At 43.4% G+C, this 21,694-nt stretch overlaps 1 protein-coding gene across 1 annotated transcript in view; it reads right to left on the bottom strand.

Annotated features, from left to right (window-relative positions):
- Positions 1 to 2,199: 2,199 nt before the first annotated feature.
- HTR7 (5-hydroxytryptamine receptor 7) overlaps positions 2,200 to 21,694 on the bottom strand; it is a 78,135-nt gene continuing 58,640 nt past the window's right edge. Inside the window, exons 2-3 of the mRNA XM_081104310.1 lie at positions 12,734 to 13,492; positions 2,200 to 3,832 (exon numbers count right to left, since the gene is read on the bottom strand). Coding sequence (XP_080960436.1) covers positions 3,790 to 3,832; positions 12,734 to 13,492 — 802 coding nt within the window. The 3' untranslated portion in view covers positions 2,200 to 3,789. The remainder of the gene's footprint in view (positions 3,833 to 12,733; positions 13,493 to 21,694) is intronic.

The following is a 21,694-nucleotide window of genomic DNA, read 5'->3' on the forward strand; positions in this document are numbered from 1 at the left end:
TTTAAGAAATTACTTTCCTTCTCCAGAGAAAGTGCAGACAAGCAAGTTTCAAGAAAGATCCAATTAAAGAAGCCTCTGTCTCAGGAACTAGATCCCGAGTTGGCGCCCAAGGTCTGCATGTTACACACATATTCTCTAACAAGGTCTCCCTTTCTTGGCTTACAGCGCTTGCTGTAAGTAAGGGATGACATCACAATCCGCATCACTCCCAGGGCTTTCAAAAAGCGCTGACCCTCTGAATGTTTCCAAGTGGCTTCTGTGTGTGCTGCTAGGGACCATCTGGCTAGCTGTAGATAAACAAGTTTCAACATATGGGCCATAACACATACATGGCTCTGCTCCACTAGTGCAGAAAATTACGAAAGGGTTGCTCTCTTGATATGAGAAACTCATGCAAAAGCAGCAGCACCGTGGAGGGGAAGGCCTGCCCTCGGTGCACACAGGAGAGTTAATCCCAGCTCCTCTCTCCCACTCACTGCGCATGTCACTGATCACTCCAGTCTCAAGTTCCTCACTGGAAATTTTAAAAAGGGTGTCAGGTCAACTCGGACGTTCCTCCTTCCCTGTCCTTCCTTCCTTCCCTCCTTTATTTTCCTTCCTCCCTTCCTATTAAAAATAGTTATTATATGCCTACTATACTGTGTGTGTGTGTGTGTGTGTGTGTGTATCCCACGTTCAAAGGCTGTTAAATCGCATTGTATACCCATATCTTCAGAAAAAAATCACTTCTACTGTTGTGGTAAACAACCTGCTTCCCTATTTATAATGGTCTGGCCCTCTAGCAACTTCAGCACGAAATAATAGCTAATTTGCCTACAAACGTCAGGTGGTCATAATAATCTGGCCACTCAGTATATATGTTCCAAGCATGGTGCTAGGTGCTGGGCATATTGGTGAGGAGCACAGACATGGTCCCTGCCCCTGAAGAATTACGAAACGGTGATGAAGACAAATATTAAATAAATAACTGAGAATAAGAAGGGAAAGCATGTATGAAGGTCCTGAGATGGGAAGGGGCGTGGCCTGTTTAAAATGCAGGACTTGTAAACATTTATATCCATTAAATTGTGAACTCACTTGACAATCAAAATGCTGACGGGAAAGTCCCCACCATCTACAGATGGCAATTCAGACAATTACTATATTAGCATAAACGATTTGAAAAGCTGCCTGAGTTTTCTATTCTTATTGTTGATCTCATGCCTGCAAACAATGAAGCTAATAAAATTGCATGAAAATATAATCATCAAAACCATATACAAGCATCTCAAGCACATGACACCACGGTAAATGCTTTAAGGATTACGAGAGTTTCAGGAAACCTAGGAACTCTATGAGTGCTTCCTGTTTAATATTTACAAAATAAAACTTAGAGAGTAAGGCGACCGTCATGAAGTTCTCTCTTACAGGTCCTCTACTTCCCAAGCGTGGTTTCCCAATACTCGGTCTTTCTAGAAGATGACAGCTGACACCCAAGAGTGAGACAGACATTAGTCATAACAGTCATGCTTGCTGAACAGTCATAACATATATGTAACATGTTTATTTCAGTGATTCTTCCCAATGCTTAGTGAAAACGAAAGCAGTGCCTTTGGCAAAACCTAGGCCATGGGTGAAATAGTATAAACTGTTTGACATTTTTCTCATTCTCTGTTTCTACCTTTCATTTGGCTGCCACCCACAGAAAACAGAGTGAACAGTGCCAGCCCCTGTCACCAGAATGAAGCAGAGAGTTCAATCATCAGGTGTTCAAGTCAGGCGGGATAAAGAGCCCTGCTTAATAACTAATTAAATACATGAAGCAAACACACTTGAAAACCTAAATCAATCCAATTAACCAGAATGCTGTCTCATGGACAGGAAAAACATGTCACTCTCTGCAACCTGCTATGGAACTTACTATGCAACATGTGACAACCTGAGAAATGCCTGCCTCCTATCTGCTTCACGCATCTCTGTGCCTTCCCCGTCCACAGTGCTGAAGGTAGCAAAAGCCCAATAAACGTTCATTAATCAAATCTAGAAATGAACAATCACTTAAAAAACGCACACACAACTTACCAAATGGATGAATCCTCACAGTGAAATGCAATTAACCACAGAACTGCCTTAATTACCTGAGAGGATTTAGCAAATATAGGAAGCTTGCCCTTCTGCTGTTTGACACAGAGCAATATTTATGACATCAGACCTTCAATTAAAAATCATTACTTAAGTGGCTTTATTACAGCTACAAATAAACTTTATTTGATGTAACGTAATAAAACATTTTCAAATTTAACATTTACCTGACCGGAATTAATCATTTAAATTATGAATATAAGTATATACAGTCACTTGAGCAAATGTGCGGCTCAGGAATTTGTACAGCTTGGTCTGAAAGGATAGGCCCCACCTCCCCTTTCAGGAAAGGCAGGCCCTTCCCTGTGTCTGGCAAGAAGCAATGTCAATGAGAGTTGGAAGAAATCCATAATCCACGCTGGAATTCCACATTATTCTGGGAGGAAACAGCTACATTTATGGTAGGAAAATAATATTCTCTTGCAGTTCTCTTTTACCAAATGAAGGTCTATATTTATTTCTTCTCCTTCGAGGGACTCTTCTGATCTACTGTCTTCCTATCTCCTTCGCGCCTAATATTACAGTTCCATTACAAAAACATACTCCCCACAAAGGGACCTTTTCTGTTCTGCTGTCTGCCCATACTGCTTACCACTGTAGGGAGGAAGACAGAATCGGCCAGGCACACATTCGATTTAAGATACAGAGAACACAAAACAAATCGGAGCGTTTACCAATAGTGAGTGTCCCAGGTGACCTCTGACTCACACAATTCAGTTTTAACACAAGGCAGCTCAACGAGAATTAACATATTGATGCTCCATTTCCAGATGCATCACAACCTTTCACGGAAACCCCATTATTCCCTCACTTCCTCCCAAAAAGCACAGCTATGGGCCAGCCTTGGACCCATGGCACCAGCGTGTAATGAGAGTCCAAAATTCAGGTTCAGTGCCAACAACCATGTTAACATCCAGTGCGGATAGGTAACAAGTCCTCATGGAAGGAGTCCCCTCACCTCTCAGGACCCCTCGGAGGAAGCGTGAGCACAAGAAAAAGCTTTTTTCGGGTTTTCTGATGCTCTCCATCCTGAGATCTCTTCCTGAGTTATACCGTAACAGTAAGCCAGTTAACAAAGAAAGTGCGCCGTGGGCAAGTCACAGGGACCCTGCGGAAAAGCCAAACGGTTTGACAGAAGCTTAAAACAGACACTGCTCTGGGAAATCATTTGTATGAGCTGATGACGGGATTCTGTTTTCTAACACGGGACATGCAACATAGTCAACACTATGCTTACTGCAGTTAGCTTGGAAAAACACCCATCTGTCCTACAACAAAATTAACTCGCTCTCTCGTGAACGGATTCCTGAATATCCACCGCAGTGCCTAGGCTCGGACTTGCATGGACTTGGACATTCGTTAAGCACCAGAAACTGTTTCCTTTCTGGAGCTCAGCTCAGCTCGGGAGCTTACTGCTGAGCTGGTCTGCCTGTCTTAAACTGAAAACTATTTTCATTTGCACACAGTAGCACTGATCCACAGGCAACAAACAAGGAGAGGTCACCAGCGCCCTCACGATACGCGTGTACACCAGATCGCCCTGCTTGTCACGTTTGAACCAGCCCAAGGAAACCCGGAAGCAGCGTTTCAGAGTCTCAGCACATGATTTCGTTCTGTTTCCACCTCTGTCTTGCCTTGTTTTGTTCGTCTCCATGATTTTGCTTTTGATCATGAATCATGGCTTTTTTTTCTACAGCAGTCAGACTTTTGTCTATAAGGGAAGAGAGAGAGAGAGAAGACAAGAAAATGACTTAGCAGAACCATAAATGTTTTCCTTTGCGGTGGGTGGATTTAATTTTTACAGCATTCAGTAATTGGAAGCATTTGTGGCTTCTAAGGGGTGATGAGCATCTCTAAAGGGAAAACGTGCTGCAGCTCTTTTAATAAATTTCATAACTATTCTAAGTTGCCAGGGCCTTAATATAGTTGCAAATCAGCCCCAGATAACCCATTTAGAAATTTACTTTTATAATAAAGCCATAGCCCAAAATGGCTCTACTCGCAAAAATCCTTGCAAAATATGACTGCACTTGCCCATCTTGAAAGGAATAATGATGACTACTAATGAGAAGTACTCACTATAGCAGGGTGCGGTATAGTAAGCCATGCGTGCAGAGACCAGGGAACCCCACCTCACCTGCCTCATTGCCTTCCTCCCAGATTCACAGAAGTGGCATGAGTCATGGCCAAGGAAAAGTCCATGGCCAAGGAAAAGTCTCCTTGGTGTAGTGCCACCTTCCCTCCACACCCCCCTCTGTCTGCACCTTCACGGGACTCACTTTACCAAGCTATATCCTTGTACTTGAGAGCCAGGCCTATGAGGTTCCAGGGCCGGCAGTGTGCTCCCAGCCTCTGCCTCCCCATCCCACTGAAAGTGCCCCCCTCACTTGGCTACCAGGACTCCAAATGGGTTTTCCCGTTTGGAGGGACAGGATCAGTTTCTCCACAAGACACCGTCCCTCGCTTTGCCCCTCACTTCACACAGCGGCACCTGAGGAGAAGGCTGAGGCCACACTTCAGCTCAGACCCTGGCTCCGGGCTCCTGAGTACCTGGCAGCAGGCACTGGGCACAGGCCGTGTCCTGCTGGTCTGCCACAGGTACTGCCAGCCCAGCCGGGGTGCTGCCTCTTCTCAGGAGGGGAGACTGCACTTCCTCTGCAGCTCTCAGCAGCTCAGGACCGTCCCTCCAGGCCCCGAGCCACAGGACCACCTCGGAATTTCCTGTCCCTCCCACCCACCTGCTAGTCAACTTCCAAATGTCCACACACCCTTGGCCTCTTTCCTAGTCTCAACACCACCCTCCTGTGGGGGCCCTCCTGACAAAGACCTCATCTCCCACTGCGAACCCCTGTTTACACTACAGTCCTGGTCTCCCTCCTACCAAAAGCCTCCATCTACCCTCCCATCCTGCCCACCTGGCCCTCCATGCTGACCCCAATCCACCCAGCTTCCAGGCACCACTGAAGACACGCCCCATCCACATCTGTGCACCTCAGTCCATACTCTCCCCTCCGCTTCCAACAGCCCCAACCCACCTCCACCCCCGCCATCCCTTCTTGCTAAAATCTTACTCTCTATTCAAAACCCACCCGGATGGTCACCTCCTTCATAATTCCCACCATGGGTATTTTCGTCTAAGATACCCCCGCCCCCCCCCCGCCCCCAAGGCTTATTTTTCTCCTGTACCCACAGCCTGATTTTACTTTGTGCTATGGGTATTTACTAGCTATTAAAAAGTCGTTTTAGAGAAAGCGAGAGGCCAATTGCCTACCTTTCCTACTTTGAAGAGTTTTGCCAAGTTAAAATGTAGGCAACTGCAAGGCATGACGCAAATGAGCTATTACTACTAACTGAGGAAATAGCAAACTTTTTGGTTTGTTTTGTCTTTAAAGCAACTCCCCACGACAGTTATCCAGGGTGTCAGGGGCCTTGGTGCTTCTTCCCAGTTTCCGCTGTGGCCCCACTTCACTTTCCATTTCTAATCACTGGTGGGATCGCCCTGAGCTCCAAAGCTCGAGCAGAGACCCTGGAGCAGCGCCGTGAACTTGCTGCAGGTTCCCAGGGTCACTCCACTATGACCAGCCACTGCCACTGACCGGGATGAGAAGAGTCTCTTCGGAAAGACAATACATCACCAAGCAGAAGAAGGGAGACGGAAAGGAAGAGCTACTTCAAAACAATCTCGTGAAATTCTTTTCTATGGAAGGACTTTAGAAACTGCTTTGCAATATCCCTCACAATAACAGTGTCAAAGAGCGAAAGCCATCAAAAGGTGATATTTATAGGGATTCGAAAAAATCCATAAAGTCAACAAATTAAGGCGAGAGAAAAAATATCTCCTTCTATCACATTTCGTTCTACAGTACCAGTATTTGAATACTTGTGAAAAGGGCTCAAATATGATAGAATAGCGAATTAAAGTTATCAGTGAAGTGTTCATGCCTTTTCCCTCTCTTCCCTCCCTACCCCAAGGAAGATTCGCAAATGCCTGCTGGACTCCTGAGCCTCTTCTTATGCTGACACAGAACATGTGGAAGAATGGGTAAATGTTTGGAAGTAACAACACGTAGGCTAACAGGTTGTTTACACAGGAAAAGGAAACTATTCTGTAGGGGGAAAATAGAGCCAAGGAGGAGGAATTAGGGGGAAAAGTAAAAGAGACTTAGAACCCAATCAGCCGGAGGGAGGAGAGGCTGCAGAGACCAGCAGGAGGAGCCCGGAGTCTCTAGGCTGGCCCAAGAAGTGTGAGCGCTAATGCGCTGGGTAGGGAAACAAAGGGTTCTAACAACGTTTGCTGTGAGCTATGGATTAGACATCACTTCATCCTTCCATAGACTCAAGTAGAGTTAGTCACTAGTTGTTTGGGGTTAGCTGCCCGGTGTTTACGTGAATCCAACAGTGCAGAGCATGGATTGGGTGGGGTATTCTGGTCACCAGGCTTTTAATCTACCACCACACCACATCCCACTCACTGAACCATGAGATTCTAGAGCAGGGGTGGGCAAACTTTTTGACTCGAGGGCCACAATGGGTTCTTAAACTGGACCGGAGGGCCGGAACAAAAGCATGGATGGAGTGTTTGTGTGAACTAATATAAATTCAAAGTAAACATCATTACATAAAAGGGTACGGTCTTTTTTTTTTTTTTTTAGTTTTATTCATTTCAAACGGGCCGGATCCGGCCCGCGGGCCGTAGTTTGCCCACGGCTGTTCTAGAGGCAAGAGCTGTCACATATTCATCTTTCCATTCCCTGCCATGCCTGGCAACAGGCCTTGTACATGGGAGGCCCTCGGATATTTCTAGAGAAAACAAGCCATTGAAAAGACGCTTTACTGCCAGCCTCTACCTTCCAGTTCATCTCATATGGTATCACTGAGTTAGTCTTCACTGCTTTGATGATTCCGGTCTCCTGTCTGCAGAGATACCATCAATGGATGACTATTGTCCACACTAGGATTTCTCAACTTCAGCACTGCAAACATTTGGGGTTGAGAAAGTCTTTGTAGGAGGCCTGCCTGCATATTACAGAATGGTTAGCAGCATCCTTAGCATCTTCCCACCAGATAGATATCAGTAGGTATTCCCCTTATCTAGGTATAACAACCAAAAATGTCTCCAGAAATTTTCAAATGTCCCCTGGGAGCAAAATTACCCCTGGTTGAGAACCACTTGTCTACAATAAAATCCAAAGTTCTTGGGCCTGGAATGGAAGACACTTCAGAATTTAATTTTATTCTAGCTTTCCACTGTGATCTCCAAATCTTTCCCCACACTAATACTTACCTTCAGCCAGACCGTCTTTTGCATAAGGTCCCACACTGGTGCCTCTACATGAAATGTCCTCTTCACCTGGAAAGCCATTTTTACTCTCCTTGAGTTATAAATGCTTTGACCACTTTCACAGACATACTCCAGCCCATAGCCTTCAGCAAGTCTTCCCTGATAAGGGTTGGGTCAACTCTGAGTTATTATCCCCTCCTTTGAATCCTGTAGCTTTTCCTGTCTCCATCTTTCCTTTGTTCTTATTACAAAAACGTGTGTGTGTGTGTTTATGTACAGTCTGTCCAATAGAAACATATGTACTAAGACAGGAAAGACAGCATGGATGTCCCATGTCCTCCTCAGTGGATGGCACAATTATAAACAAGAATTTAAAAAAGAGCATGCTCACATTGGGACAGATTAAAAAGCTGCCTGCTAGACTGGTGCAGCCACTATGGAAGACAGTATGGAGTTTCCTCAAAAAACTAAAAATGGAACTCCCATTTGACCCTGTGATCCCACTTCTAGGAATATATCCCAAGAAACCAGAAACACCAATCAGAAAGGATATATGCACCCCTATGTTCATAGCAGCACAATTCACCATAGCTAAGATCTGGAAACAGCCTAAGTGCCCATCAGTAGATGAATGGATTAGAAAACTGTGGTACATCTACACGATGGAGTACTATGCTGCTGTAAAAAAGAAGGAACTCTTACCATTTGCAACGGCATGGATGGAACTGGAGAGCATTACGCTAAGTGAAATAAGCCAGTCAATGAAGGAAAAATACCACATGATCTCACTCATTCATGGATAATAGAGACCATTATAAACTTTTGAACAATAATAGATACAGAGGCAGAGCTGCCTCAAACAGATTGTCAAACTGCAGCAGGAAGGCCTGGGAGGGTTGGGGGGCAGGAGGGAGGGGGTTAAGAGATCAACCGAAGGACTTGTATGCATGCATATAAGCATAACCAAAGGACATAAGACACTGGGGGGTTGGGGAGGCCAGGGGATTGTCAAGGGCGGGGGGGGGGGGGGGGCGGAAAGGACACATATGTAATACTCTTTGTAATACTTTAAGCAATAAAAAATAAATAAAAAATAAATAAATAAAAAAATAAAAAGCTGTCTGCTATGGAATTTTTAACATACTCCTTTAAAAAATGCTTTTCTTTATTTTAGATAAAGAAGAAGGAAGAGGAAGAGAGACACAGAAACATCGATAAGAGAGAAATCGACATTGTTTTGTCATCTGCAGAACAGAGATGAAGAAAACCAATCTCTTATATCGTTTTAAGGATTAAGTGATATAATTCAGAGAGTCTCAGCATCATGCCTGAGAGTGAGTCTTCAATAAATGTGAGAAACTGTTATTATAAACTGGAAAACCTATTGTGTGACATTTGAAAAATTAGCATTTTGTGGGCTGAGTTATGTGGGAATCATTAGCTAAAAATCATTGCTATTCCCAGGTTCTTTGGCTGTGTGGGAGGCATACAAACACAATGGTGTTTTCTAGTTTAGGACCGCCTTTGCTTTTTCCTAGTTTCTACACTGGCTACTTAACTGGACCCTCTGCCACCAGCCTTTCGCACTGCTGCCAGTCCTGCATGTTACTCCTGAGAACTGAAATCAACAGGCTTTCCTGTTCCTGCACTAAACAACCCTGGGGGGAGGCAAAATACCCAGCTACTTGTCCCAGAAAGGAGCTGCTTCCAAAAGATAAGGCTTCTGATTAATCTATACAGCTTACTTATCAAGACTAATAGTTTGTTCATTAATACTGGCTTCAAGGCCCTCGCTTAGCTACACCCACCAATCCAAGGCTATTATGTCATAAACTCTGCCCAGTCCTCACCAGTTTCCCACCTTAACATCACCTAGCCCAGTGCCAGTGGTCGGCAAACTCATCAGTCAACAGAGCCAAATATCAACAGTACAACGATTGAAATTTCTTTTGAGAGCCAAATTTTTTAAACTTAAACTAAAAAGGTAGGTATACTGTTATTAACTTAATTAGGGTACTCCTAAGGCTTAGGAAGAGCCACGCTCAAGGGGCCAAAGAGCCGCATGTGGCTCGCGAGCCGCAGTTTGCCGACCACAGAGTCCTAGCCCAAGCCCTAAGACTCCATTATATCCTTACTTTCTCCATCTGAGAAACTACCAAGACTCTGTTAAGAAAGTATCTTCCCAATTTAGCTTACTTTTATGAACAGGTTTTCCCAGTGGTCTTCTTAGAGAGCTGATGGCTACAATCCCCAGGTCAAAAATACTCAACAGTTCTTCACTGACTGCTGACTGAAATCATTTGACAAATAGTGTTGCATAACAGCTAATAGCCTGTGCAATGGGATGATTCATACCATATCTACCAGTTCGGGGATATGTGGCCTTTGGTAAGTTACTTGTGTCCCTGAGCCTCACTTATTCTTCTGAAAACTGGGGATGCTAGAAGAACCTACTTTACAGGTAGAATGGTGGATAGCATGTGACAGGTGTTCAATCATTGTTAGCCATCATTACTTTTATTGATTATGTATTATGTATCAGGTACTATACTAGATCTGACTATGACATAGCTCCTTCCCCGAAGGAATTTAGAATCTTGTGAGCAGACACTAGTGGTCAATTCAATAAGAATCTTAGAGTCCTGGAGAGATCCCTGGGGATATAGGTTGGTCATATTCTAGAACTCAAAATTGTGTTCTTTAAAAAAATGTGTTTAACTTTTTTATTGTGAACAATTTCACATGTACAAAGGAGTATATGTAATAGATGGGAAAATAAATACCTGTGAAGCTACACCCCGGTTCAAGAAATTAGCATGTTTGTAGGCTTATAACTTTGAGTGCCCAGGACAAGAAATTATGATGTCTGGTTTCCCTCATCTTGACTAGAGGATTTTCTGTCTGCTGCATTCTAGTGAAGAAAGATAACAGGATGATGTCCTAGATAGAAGTTTTCAGTCGTCTGGGGAAGCATCCCAGGTTTGGAGTCTCTGGTTCCTACTGTAAACCATGAGGGCACCTTGAGCAGGGCTGCTCCCCTGAGATAGCCACCTTCATTACACACTAAAGAGTCTAATACATGAAAAGTAGATAGAAGTAAGATTCAGGCGATGTGGGTTACACCTAGTGGGGCTACAGGCTCACTGTGAGACATCAGTCACCTGTTCTGTCACATGAAGAGCATGGACAAGATGACTGGGAAGGTCCCTCTTAGCTCCAGTGGCCCACAGTTCTCTGGTCTATGCCTTCTTGCCAAGTTTAGTGAGGAGCAACACGTCCTCCTCTCGCAGGATCTCTGTCACCAACACCTTCCATCTCCTCATTCCAGTATCTTTTCCTTCAACTCTCAAACATGAAGATGTCTCCTCTACCTCTACTTTAAAGCAAAATCTTCATTTGACCTGCTGAGAACTCTAATTACAATAGTGTCTCTTACCTTCTTTCCAGTGACAAATTCATTAACATGTGGGTTACACGGGAAAGGTCCATTTGCTTAGCACCACTGGCCCTTTGCAATTCTTTTCAGATCCCAACTCCCTATGCAATTGCTTCCTGCAAAGTCACTAACGCCCGCCCCCCAGACCAGCGGTAGCCAACGGGTGGTCTATGAGGTCCGAAAGGTTGGCGACCGCTGCTCCAGACAAACTCAACCACCCTCTATCAGTTCTCAATTCTTATGACCGGCCACACTTCCTAAAAACTAGCTTTTAGCCTGTGAATAAAGAGCCTGCTTCCTTTATTCATCAGTAAAGGATGAGGTCATCAAAAAAATTGTACTGGATGTAAGAGTAAGAGCAATGAAAATGATAATGTTATAATTTCTGAAGATGTAAGGACATGATTTGGATGGTATTAATGGAGACAGGAAGAGAAACAGCACCGTCCTTGTCATCAAGCATATCAGTTGCAGTTCATCAGCAAATCAGTCTCATCTTCCAAACCAACTAAGTACCTATCTTCGACCTTCAGAAGTCTGTTGGTAGATGACTGGAATTCATAGAATTCTGAATTCGAATCTGATCTGCTTAGCTTAGAAAATAAGCTAGCTACTGATTCAGGAAGCTTTCTGAGATACACTTCAAGAAGCCCCAGCATGGATGGATCTGGAAAATATTATGCTAAGTGAAATAAGCCAAACTGAGAAAGACAAATACCACATGACCTCACTTATTTGTGGAATCTAATGAACAAAATGATTGACCAACAAAATAAGACCCGGAGTATGGAGGCATGGAACAGACTGACATACCTCGATGTGGGGTTGAGGAGATGAGAAGAGATAAACCGAAGAACTTATATACTTACATGCTTAGCTCATGGACACGGGCAATAGGGTAGTAAAGATCTGGGTGGGGTAAATAGGGGTGGGGGGAAATGGTAGATATATGTAATACTATCAAATATCCTATGTAATAAAGAGGTAATATGCACATTGACCCTCACTCCAGCAAGCCATCACAAGATGGCTGTGCCCACAGCAGAGGTGGGGTTCCCGTAACAAGCTGTAATGAGGGATCAGCAGGGACCTCTGGCTGTGTGGCGCTGGGCCGGGGAGGGGGACCTGAGGCTGCACCCCCCCCACCAAGTGGGGCTTGATGGGGGACCTCAGGCTGCGCCCCCTGCCCTGGCGCTGGGCCAGGACCTCAGGCCGCACCCGCCACCCTGCGCCAGGCTGGGGGACCTGTGGCCACGCCCCCAGCCCTGTGGGTCTTGATGGGGGACTCTCAGGCCATGCTCCCCGCCCTGCAGGGCTTGATGGGGGACTTCAGGCCATGCGCCCCGCCCCTGTGCCTGGCCAGGGGACCTGAGGCTGCTCGCCCAGCCCCGCGGGGCTTGACGGGGGACCTGAAGCTGCGCCCCCTGCCCATCGGGGCTTGATGGGGGTGGGGCCGGCTGGGTCTGGATCTTGCCCAATGGGGGTAGGGTTGGCCGGGTCTGGGTCTCGCACGATTTCGAGGTGCATGTGGGTGGGCAGGGACTTGATTCTGGGTCCCGCAGCATACCCCAGACTCTGACAGGAGGAAGATTTTCATATACATTTTACTAATGTTTTTTTTTAAGATTAATTTTTTTTTATTGCTTATAGTATTACAAAGGGTATTACATATGTGTCCCTTTTTCCCCCCCACATTTTACTAATTTTCTTTCATCTCTGACACTTCTATTATAGAGAAAGGGCAAATAGCAATATTAAAATATTTCCCCTAATTAATTCCCTTTTAATGTGCACAAATTTCATGCGCCAGGCCACTAGTATACATATATATATATATAAAGAAGCTCCATAAAAGGGCTGGGGAGACAAAGGAAAATAGTGATAAATGACCTTACAGCACAAACTCGCCTCTGTCGGGCCTCTCCGCCAGCTTCAGGGCCTCGTGCATGCCCGCAGCCGAGAGCTTGCGGTTGATATTCCGGTACTGGCACTGGAGCAGGCTGCGGTAGGTGGTCCGCAGGTCCCGGTTGAAGAAGGCATATATAAAAGGGTTAATGAGAGAGTTTGCATAGCCCAGCCACAGAAATGTCCTCTCTACCCACAGCGGGATGCAGCTGCAGGAGGTGCCGCAGATGAAGGGCCTGGCGGTCGAGAGGAGGAAGAAGGGCAGCCAGCACACGGTGAAGGCCCCGACGATGATCCCCAGGGTGGTGGCTGCTTTCTGCTCCCTCTTAAAGATGGAGATGTTTTTCCTCTCGTGTTTGAGGAGTCTCGAAAGGTTGGCGCACTCCTCCACCTCCTTCTGCAGCTTCACCATGCCGTTCAGAGAGATGATGCTGTCGGGCTCCGGGCGGCGCGGGAAGCCGGGGAACTTGTGTTTTGCGGCGCTCTTGCGGGCGGCCTTGTAAATCTGGTAGTACATGAAGAGCATGACCGACATGGGGATGTAGAACGCCACCGCGGTGGAGTAAATCGTGTAGCCGAAATCCTGGCTGATCAGGCACACCTTGTCGTCGTTGACGTTCTGCGCCCATCCGAAGAGCGGGGGTAAAGTGATGGAGGCGGAGAGAAGCCAGACGGAGAGGATCATCTTGGCCATGCATTTCCCATTCTGCCGCACGGGGTACGTGAGCGGCCTCGTGATCCCGAGGTACCTAGGAAAGAAGCGGAGAGAGACCGTGTGACCACAGTGACCACATGTCCTGGACTAGGAACTAGATGCTACGCCTTAGACCTAGCAGCTCCATTCCTCACCACAGCCCTTCTAGATAGGCATCATTATTCCCATTTTGCAGAAAGGTAAACTAAGGCTCTGAGATGTTAGCGATGTTACCTATTTCATTCCAGGCCACAGATTAGCAACAGGCACTGCCAAGATTCAGTCTAAGAGCCCTCTGCCTGTGATTGCTACTCCATGCTCCTTTCATATCTTGCAGCTTCTTGTCCTCCATGTAGTCAATGAACTGAAAGTTAAACATCCACCCTCCCCGCCATGACCACTCTCACCAAAATCTGCCAGGAACAAAATGTCAAGCCTGATGTAGGATGTTGTGACACATCCTCACGAATTAAGCAAGGTCTACCACACTCTGATGTTTTACACCCACGGCTCGGCTGTCTTATTTCAGGCTAGCTTTTAACTCATTTTAACTGCTCCTTTGCACTGTAGTAAAAGAAATTCTTTTTAAGATTACAGAGATGTGTGAGATCTTTATAAAATCCTAAGGTTTGGGGATGCAAAGCAGCAAGTGATCACTCTTCTAACTCCAGAAAATTCTCACATAAGAGTAATGTCAGGAGAACAATCTATAAAATAAAAACAGCCTGCCTCATCTCTCCTCTCTTGAGAAGGCTCATGAGAAAGAGCACAATTCTGAAAAATATTAGGTAAACCCAACCTTTTTTTCTGGGCTTAATTCTACACAGAGAATAAATATATGTATCTGTCTCTGTTATCAAGGATTTATCAGCAAACAGAAAACATATACAGTGAGACATTTGCCAAATGCTTAATCGTGTTTATCTTTCTGGATTTGTTTTCTCCACTGTATTTAACAGTCTTGGCTTCTATTTTGGGAAAGATGCAAAGAGCACTTAAGAAGTCAAGACAGGTGAAAGCTGGTCATTTTGCTGGTTTGCTTTTTCCACTTCATTTATGTATATAAAAGATACACTCTCGAAACATGAAAACGAAAGGCACAGAGAGTCCCCCAACTTCCCAACAGGTTATTTTCGGAATGTCTGTCAGTTGGTAGGTTGAAATTTTAAAAATAATTACATTTGTGCTAGAAATATCCTCACATGTTACATAAGTTTAAACTCTCCTACAAAAGTCAAAAATCATCCTCTCAGAATGAAAATGAGCATCACTGCAACACTTACAGGGCAAAATTGAAATATATAGTAAAAAGAAATTAAACAGACTGGCTTATCCATTCCTTCAATACATATTCATAGAGCTCCTTCTATATGCCAGGTGCTATTTTAAAGGTCGGGGATACAGCAGTGAATAAAATCTTGAAAGCAGGCCCATAGCACGTGGGGAAACCATGGAGGGCTGAACGGGAGGACTGAGCCTGGTGGTGATGTTGAAGAAGCGCCTCATCCCTTCCAAGGATCCAGGTGTTAGCAGCATCCGTTCTTCATTTCACAACCTCTGCCTCCCCTTTTCCTTGGTAAAGCTGACCCACAAGCGTTATCCCTAGGTTTATCAGCTGTAATTGAGATTATGTTTTGGCTCTCAAACAGAATGATGGGAAAGGGAGAGGTTTTCCTGGAGTTCGAGAATAAGAGCTGAAAAGGAAGGGGAAAAGGGAAAGGAGGTAGCAGGGAGAGGGGAAAGGGGAAAGGGGAAAGAGAGAGCAAGAGAAGGAAGATATGAAGTAGACTGTGCCTCCTGTGGGATTATCTGATACGACCTGAGTTTTAAACAATGGGGAAAATTTTAAGAAAATATTTTTATTTTTTTTTAAAAAAAGAGTCAATGAGGAAACCCCTGAAGAAAGGTGTTAGAAATGACTGGAAATCCACGATTAAGCTGATCTCTGCCCAACGACTGAATGCAGACAGTCCAGTAAGGGAGAAGAAAAAGAAAAGGCCCCCTTCCTTTGCTTTGGTTCGGAAGCTCTCTCTCTCCAGATGGAACTCCTTTTGGACATCTCTCTTGGAACCCGGTCCTTGCCGTCCATCAACTCCTGGGGATATAGCCTTTCTGGCTCCTTCCTTATTTCCCAGCTTCCACAAGGCAGCCTTTGTCAGGATGTAGACTTATCTTCTCTCTTTGCCTGTTGCTTCAGGCAAAAACTGCTTGTTCCCAAGCCTGAATCTGGCTTCCAGGGTACCAATCCAGACTGGAGGTTCACCAGGAAGAGATTAATTCATACAGTTCCCCAGGTAGCCACAAGGTGGCATTATCTGACCAGACCATCTTTCACCTACTTACCTAGGGGGTTGGGATGGTGGGAAGTTAGGCGCATTTTGGAAAGAGGAAGTAGGATTAAGCACAACAAGGAATTAAGTTATATTTCACTTGTGAGGTTATATCAAAAAAAAAAATGAGCAAGCCTAGAAATCACAACCTGGTAACTCCAGTTTTCCTTTCCATCCTTCACTTACTCAAACAGGAACCAGTATCTACAAGACTTAATTAAATCCAGCCTTTCTGCAGTTCACATAAATGATACAGAATTCACAAAGTTAATTAACCCTGAGAGATTCTTTGAGTACCAAAGACATCTAAGAATATTAAATAATCTAACAAGGACAGCATGCTTATTCATTCTAATATACTTAGTCTGACATATTACTTAGTCTGACATATTACATTTCAATGATGTAAGATTGGCCCATATTTGGTCTTTCCTAAATGTACAAATTAAATTCCATAAACTCTCCTATTTTATGCCCCACTCTCTAATGGTCTCAAGTCATGCCCTACAGTAAGGAAGTTATATTTACTTCATTTGCTTCCTGGGTACCACTTGGTGAGACTTTTGAAAGCTAAAATCAACCAAAAGATGATTAGGAAAAAAAGTGTTCATTAAATTGTCTGGAAATAAATAAACAAAAGTCAGTAGTTTTTTAATTAACAATTTACAAATATTATAGAAGGATTTCATTCCATTCACAGCAAAATCTATCAAAATGGCCATGGCCTAAATAAGCAAACATAAAATGCTACCAGAAACCTGAGAGAATGCTTGAATGGGTGGGGGGGCTGGGGGGGATGACTTTTTAAAAATAAGAAAACCCAGTATTATAAAAGTGCCAATTTCCTCTCAATGAATCAAAAATTATACAACTTGGTTGAAAAGCAGGGCTTTTGTTAACTTGACCAAATGATTTTTAAGTTGATCAAGTAAATATGAAAAAATAGAAAACCTGAAAATGAATTAAAATGAAAGAATATTTATTCTATAAATAGTATAAAGCCACAGAAATAAAATCTCAATAAAAATTATTCAAAAACAGATAGATCAATAGAACAGGATAGATCCCAGAAATAGATTCGAATATATAAGGAAATCTATATATATAAAAGCCTAAGCAACCATCATAATTAAACGGATGACCGAACAGGGTGCGTGGGGCAACCAGGCCGGCAGGGGGTTTAGTGAGGGACAACCAAACGACTGAGCAGCAGACTGCTAAGATGGTGGCGCCCACAGCCAATAAGGAGAGAATATGCTAACTGACTGCCACACCCGCAAAGATGGTGGCACCCACAGCCAATAAGGAGGGAATATGCTAATTGACTGCCATGCCCTCAAAGATGGCAGCGCCCACAGCCACAAGATGGCCGACAGGGGAGGGCAGTTGTGGGCGATCAGGCCAGGAGGGGAGGGCAATTAGAGGTGACCAGGCCAGCAGGGGAGGGTAGTTAGGGACAATCGGGCCGGCAGGGAAGGGCAGTTAGGGATGACCAAGCTGGCAGGGGAGGGCAGTTAGGGGTGACCAAGTTGGCAGGGGAGGGCAGTTAGGGGTGACCAGGCCAGAAGGGGAGGGCAATTGGGGGTGATTGGGCCAGCAGGGGAGTGCAGCTGGGGGCGATCAGGCATGCAGGCAGGCAAACGGTTGGGAGCCAGCAGTCCTGGATTGTGAGATCTCCTGTGGGATCAGGCCTAAACTGGCAGTCGGACATCCCCCGAGGGGTCCTAGATTGGAGAGGGTGCAGGCTGGGCTGAGGGAAAACCCCCTCTCCCCCAGTGCATGAATTTCGTGCACCGGGCCTCTAGTTTATTATAAGAAGCCTAGAAGCCTGGTGCATGACATTCGTGCACTGGAGGGGGGGGTCCCTCAGCCCGGACTGCGCCCTCTCACAGGGGAGTGGGCCTAAGCCAGCAAACAGACATCCCCTGAGGGGTCCTTAGTGCTGCCACCACTGCTGCTATGCTCACCAGCCTTGAGCCCAGCTTCTGGCTGAGTGGAGCTCCCCCTGTGGAAGCACACTGACCACCAAGGGGCAGCTCCTGCATTAAGCATCTGCCCCCCTGGTGGTCAGTGCATGTGATAGCAACCAGTTGTTCCACTGTTTGGTCAATTTGCATATTAGCCTTTTATTATATAGGATGAGTCATTGAATTAGTAGTAAAAGACTGTATATTCATGAAATCTCACAACTGTATGTAACACACACACACATATGTATGTTTATACATACATAACTTGGCTGTTGCAGGCAATTCTGAGGTGAACATAGGAGAGCATATGTCTTTTCAAGTTATTGTTTTGTTTTGTTTTTCAGATAAATACCCAAAAGTGCAATTCTTGTTTCATATGGTAGTTCTATTTTTAATTTTTTGAGGAATCACCATACTGTTTCCTGTCACTAGTGGCTACGCTAGTTTATAATCCCACCAAAAGTGCATGAGGGTTCACTTTTCTTTACTTCCTTGCCAATCCTTATTATTTATTGTCTTTTTGATAATAGCCATTTTGACTATTGTGAGATGATAGCTCATTGTGGTTTGGATTTGCATTTTCCTGATGATTAGCGATGTTGAGCATCTTTTCATTTGTCTGTTGGCCATCTGTATGTCTTCTTTGGAGAAATGTCTATTCAGTTCTTTTGCCCATTTATTAATGGGGTTATTATTTTTTATTGATTTCAGAATGGGAGAGGGAGAGAGAGATAGAAACATCAATAATGAGAATCATTGACTATGGCTGCCTCCTGCACACCACACACTGGGGATTGAGCCCGCAACCTGGGCATGTGGCCTGACCGGGAATCAAACCCAGGACTCTTCAATCCACAAGCTAAGCTCTATCCACTGAGCCAAACCAGCTAGGACAATGGGATTATTTTTTGATATTGAGTTGTATGAGTTCTTTATTATTATTTTTATATGACTTCTTTATATATTATGGATATTAACCTCTGATTAGATATCATTTGCAAATATCTTCTGCCTTCAGTTTTTGCCTTTTTGTCCTGTTGATGGTTTCCTTCACTGTGCAAAAACTTTTTAGTTTGATATAGTCCCATCTGTTTATTTTTGCTTTTGTTGCCTTTGCCTAAGGAGATATAGCCAAAAAATACTGCTAAGACTGATGTCAAAGAGTTTACTGCCTATGTTTTCTTTTAGAGGTTTTATGGTTTCAGGTCTTATATTTAAGTCTTTAATCCATTTTGAGTTTATTTTTCTATCTGTTGAAAGAAAGTAGCCCTAAGCTGTTTTTCTCAGTGGCTAGGGCAGCCGTGGGCAAACTACGGCCCGCGGGCCAGATCCGGCCCGTTTGAAATGAATAAAACTATTGAAAAAAAAGACCATACCCTTTTATGTAATGATGTTTACTTTGAATTTATATTAGTTCACACAAACATGCCATCCATGCTTTTGTTCCAGCCCTCTGGTCCAGTTTAAGAACCCATTGTGGCCCTCGAGTCAAAAAGTTTGCCCACACCTGGGCTAGAGCGTCAGCCTGAGGACTGAAGGGTCCCAGGTTTGATTCCGGTCAAGGGCATGTACCTTGGTTGTGGGCACATCCCCAGTAGGAGGTGTGTAGGAGGCAGCTGATCGATGTTTCTCTCTCATCGATGTTTCTAACACTCTATCCCTCTCCCTTCTTCTCTGTAAAAAATCAATAAAATATTTTTTTAAAATAAAGAAGAAAGAAAGTAGTCTAGGTTTATTTTTTTTTTTTTGCATGTATCTGTCCAGTTTTCCCAACACCATTTACTGAAGAGACTGTCTTTTCCCCATTGTATATTCTTGTCGTCTTTGTCGTAGATTAATTGACCATATAAGTGTGGGTTTATTTCTGGGCTCTCATTCTGTTTCTATCTGTGTGTCTGTTTTAGTGCCAGTACCATATTGTTTTGATTACTGTCACTTTGTAGCATAGTTTGAAATCAGGGAGGATGATTCCTCCAACTTGATTCTTCTTTTTAAAATTGCTGTGACTATTTGGGGTCTTTGTAGTTTCATTCAATTTTAGAATTATTTGCTCTAGTTCTGTGAAAAATGCCATTAATATTTTTTTAATATATTTTATTGACTTTTTACAGAGAGGAAGGGAGAGGGATAGAGAGTTAGAAACATCGATGAGAGAGAAACATCGATCAGCTGCCTCCTGCACACCTCCTACTGGGGATGTGCCCGCAACCAAGGTACATGCCCTTGACCGGAATCGAACCTGGAACCTTTTAGTCCACAGGCCGACACTCTATCCACTGAGCCAAACCAGTTAGGGCAGCCATTAATATTTTAACAGGAATTGCATTAAATCTGTAGATTGCTTTGGGTAATATAGACATTTTAACAATCTTGAACTTCAAGTCCATTTATTTATCTCTTCTTCAATTTCTTTAATCAATGTCTTACAGTTTTCAGAGTACAGGTATTTTATTTCCTTGGTTAAATTTAGTCCTAGGTATTTTATTCTTTTTGATGAAATTTTAAATGGGGTTGTTTTCTTTAATTTCTCTATCTAATAGTTTGGGATTTATTTTTGAATAAGGAGAAAAATAAGCCAGTTTTATTTTTATCTAAGTTGCTACCCAGTTGTGAGACTTCATATATATGTATGGCATGTAATCTATGGTCTACATATCTATTTATTGATATGAAAACAACAAAAAAGTGGATAGGAAACAATGTCTAGCACAAAAAATACATATAATAGTTTCATATGTTAATCTTTTTATGCAAAACTAGGTGTTTATCTGAGAGGGGGGCAATATCATGAGATGTCTAGAAGAATATCTACCAAAATATTAATAGCAATTTTATCTGAGTTGTAGAGATTTGAATACTTTAAAATTTTTTCTTTGTACTTTATAATAATGGCATATTTTCTTTACAATGAGCATATAAAGTGTCAAAATAATAATAGTAATGCCACTTTAATTCTAAAAACAAAATAAAAGATTTAAGAGGATTCTGTGATTCCTAAGTCACTTAAGTGATTTTGGCAACAGAGATTATCTGGTTCACAAAATCTGTAAAAAGCTGATAATTAAATAGTAGATTGTTTTATTTGATTAGCTTTCTGAAAGTGTTTTATTACATTCATAAATTCACACAAAGGGAACAGAACTCACTGGCATTTAAAATCCCATAATTACTATACTAGTATAAAGTAATACGGGTATTCAGGGAAGTGATGTCCAAATTATACATTCATTCTCCCAAGTCTTGTATAGCATAAATCTTACCTTTGAGGGAGAGGTGGGGGAGGCAACCTACATTGATTATGAATATTCCCTACTATGCATGGTTAATATTTGTCACACTAACATTTTATGCTCACTGTTAATTAGAAAGTGGGGTGTCTATCAAGCCTTAAGAATTTAACTTTAAAATGCATACAAATGCTAAAATACAGTAAATCTCACAGACAAAGGTATTATATACCAAAGTATTATATAATTGAGGAATGTAAGTAACTCACATTAGGAGTTCCATTAAAGTAGGGGTTTGGAAGGGAAAAAGAGAGTATTAGGGAGTTATAATCTATAGAGAGAGGGATTAGAGAGCAAATTACCTCTGCTGCCTATCTTCCATTCTGACTGCATAGAAATGATAGGAAATGGTTCTTAATTAAATGACTTCTCTTGAATTTTGTTGCTATATAATAATAATTTAGGGGGTAAAAGAAATTGGGTAGAATTGTTCTGAAATACAGTGGTGTTTGGAGTGTTAGGCTTCAAAAATGTTTGCACATTCAAATACCTCCCCCATGAGACCTCCTCCCTCACAGTGTGTGAATCTCCAGCCTCATTCGGTGGCTCCCAAAGCTGTCAGATTATAGGAATCACCAAGAAGCTTTGGAAACATACAGAGTCCTGGGCCACCATCCATGATTTTCTTTTGAGAAGGTGTGGAGACCTACGGCTTTGTATTTAGGATTGC

This window comes from Myotis nattereri, assembly GCF_964212035.1.
Source record: "Myotis nattereri genome assembly, chromosome: 13".
Classification (NCBI taxonomy): domain Eukaryota; kingdom Metazoa; phylum Chordata; class Mammalia; order Chiroptera; family Vespertilionidae; genus Myotis; species Myotis nattereri.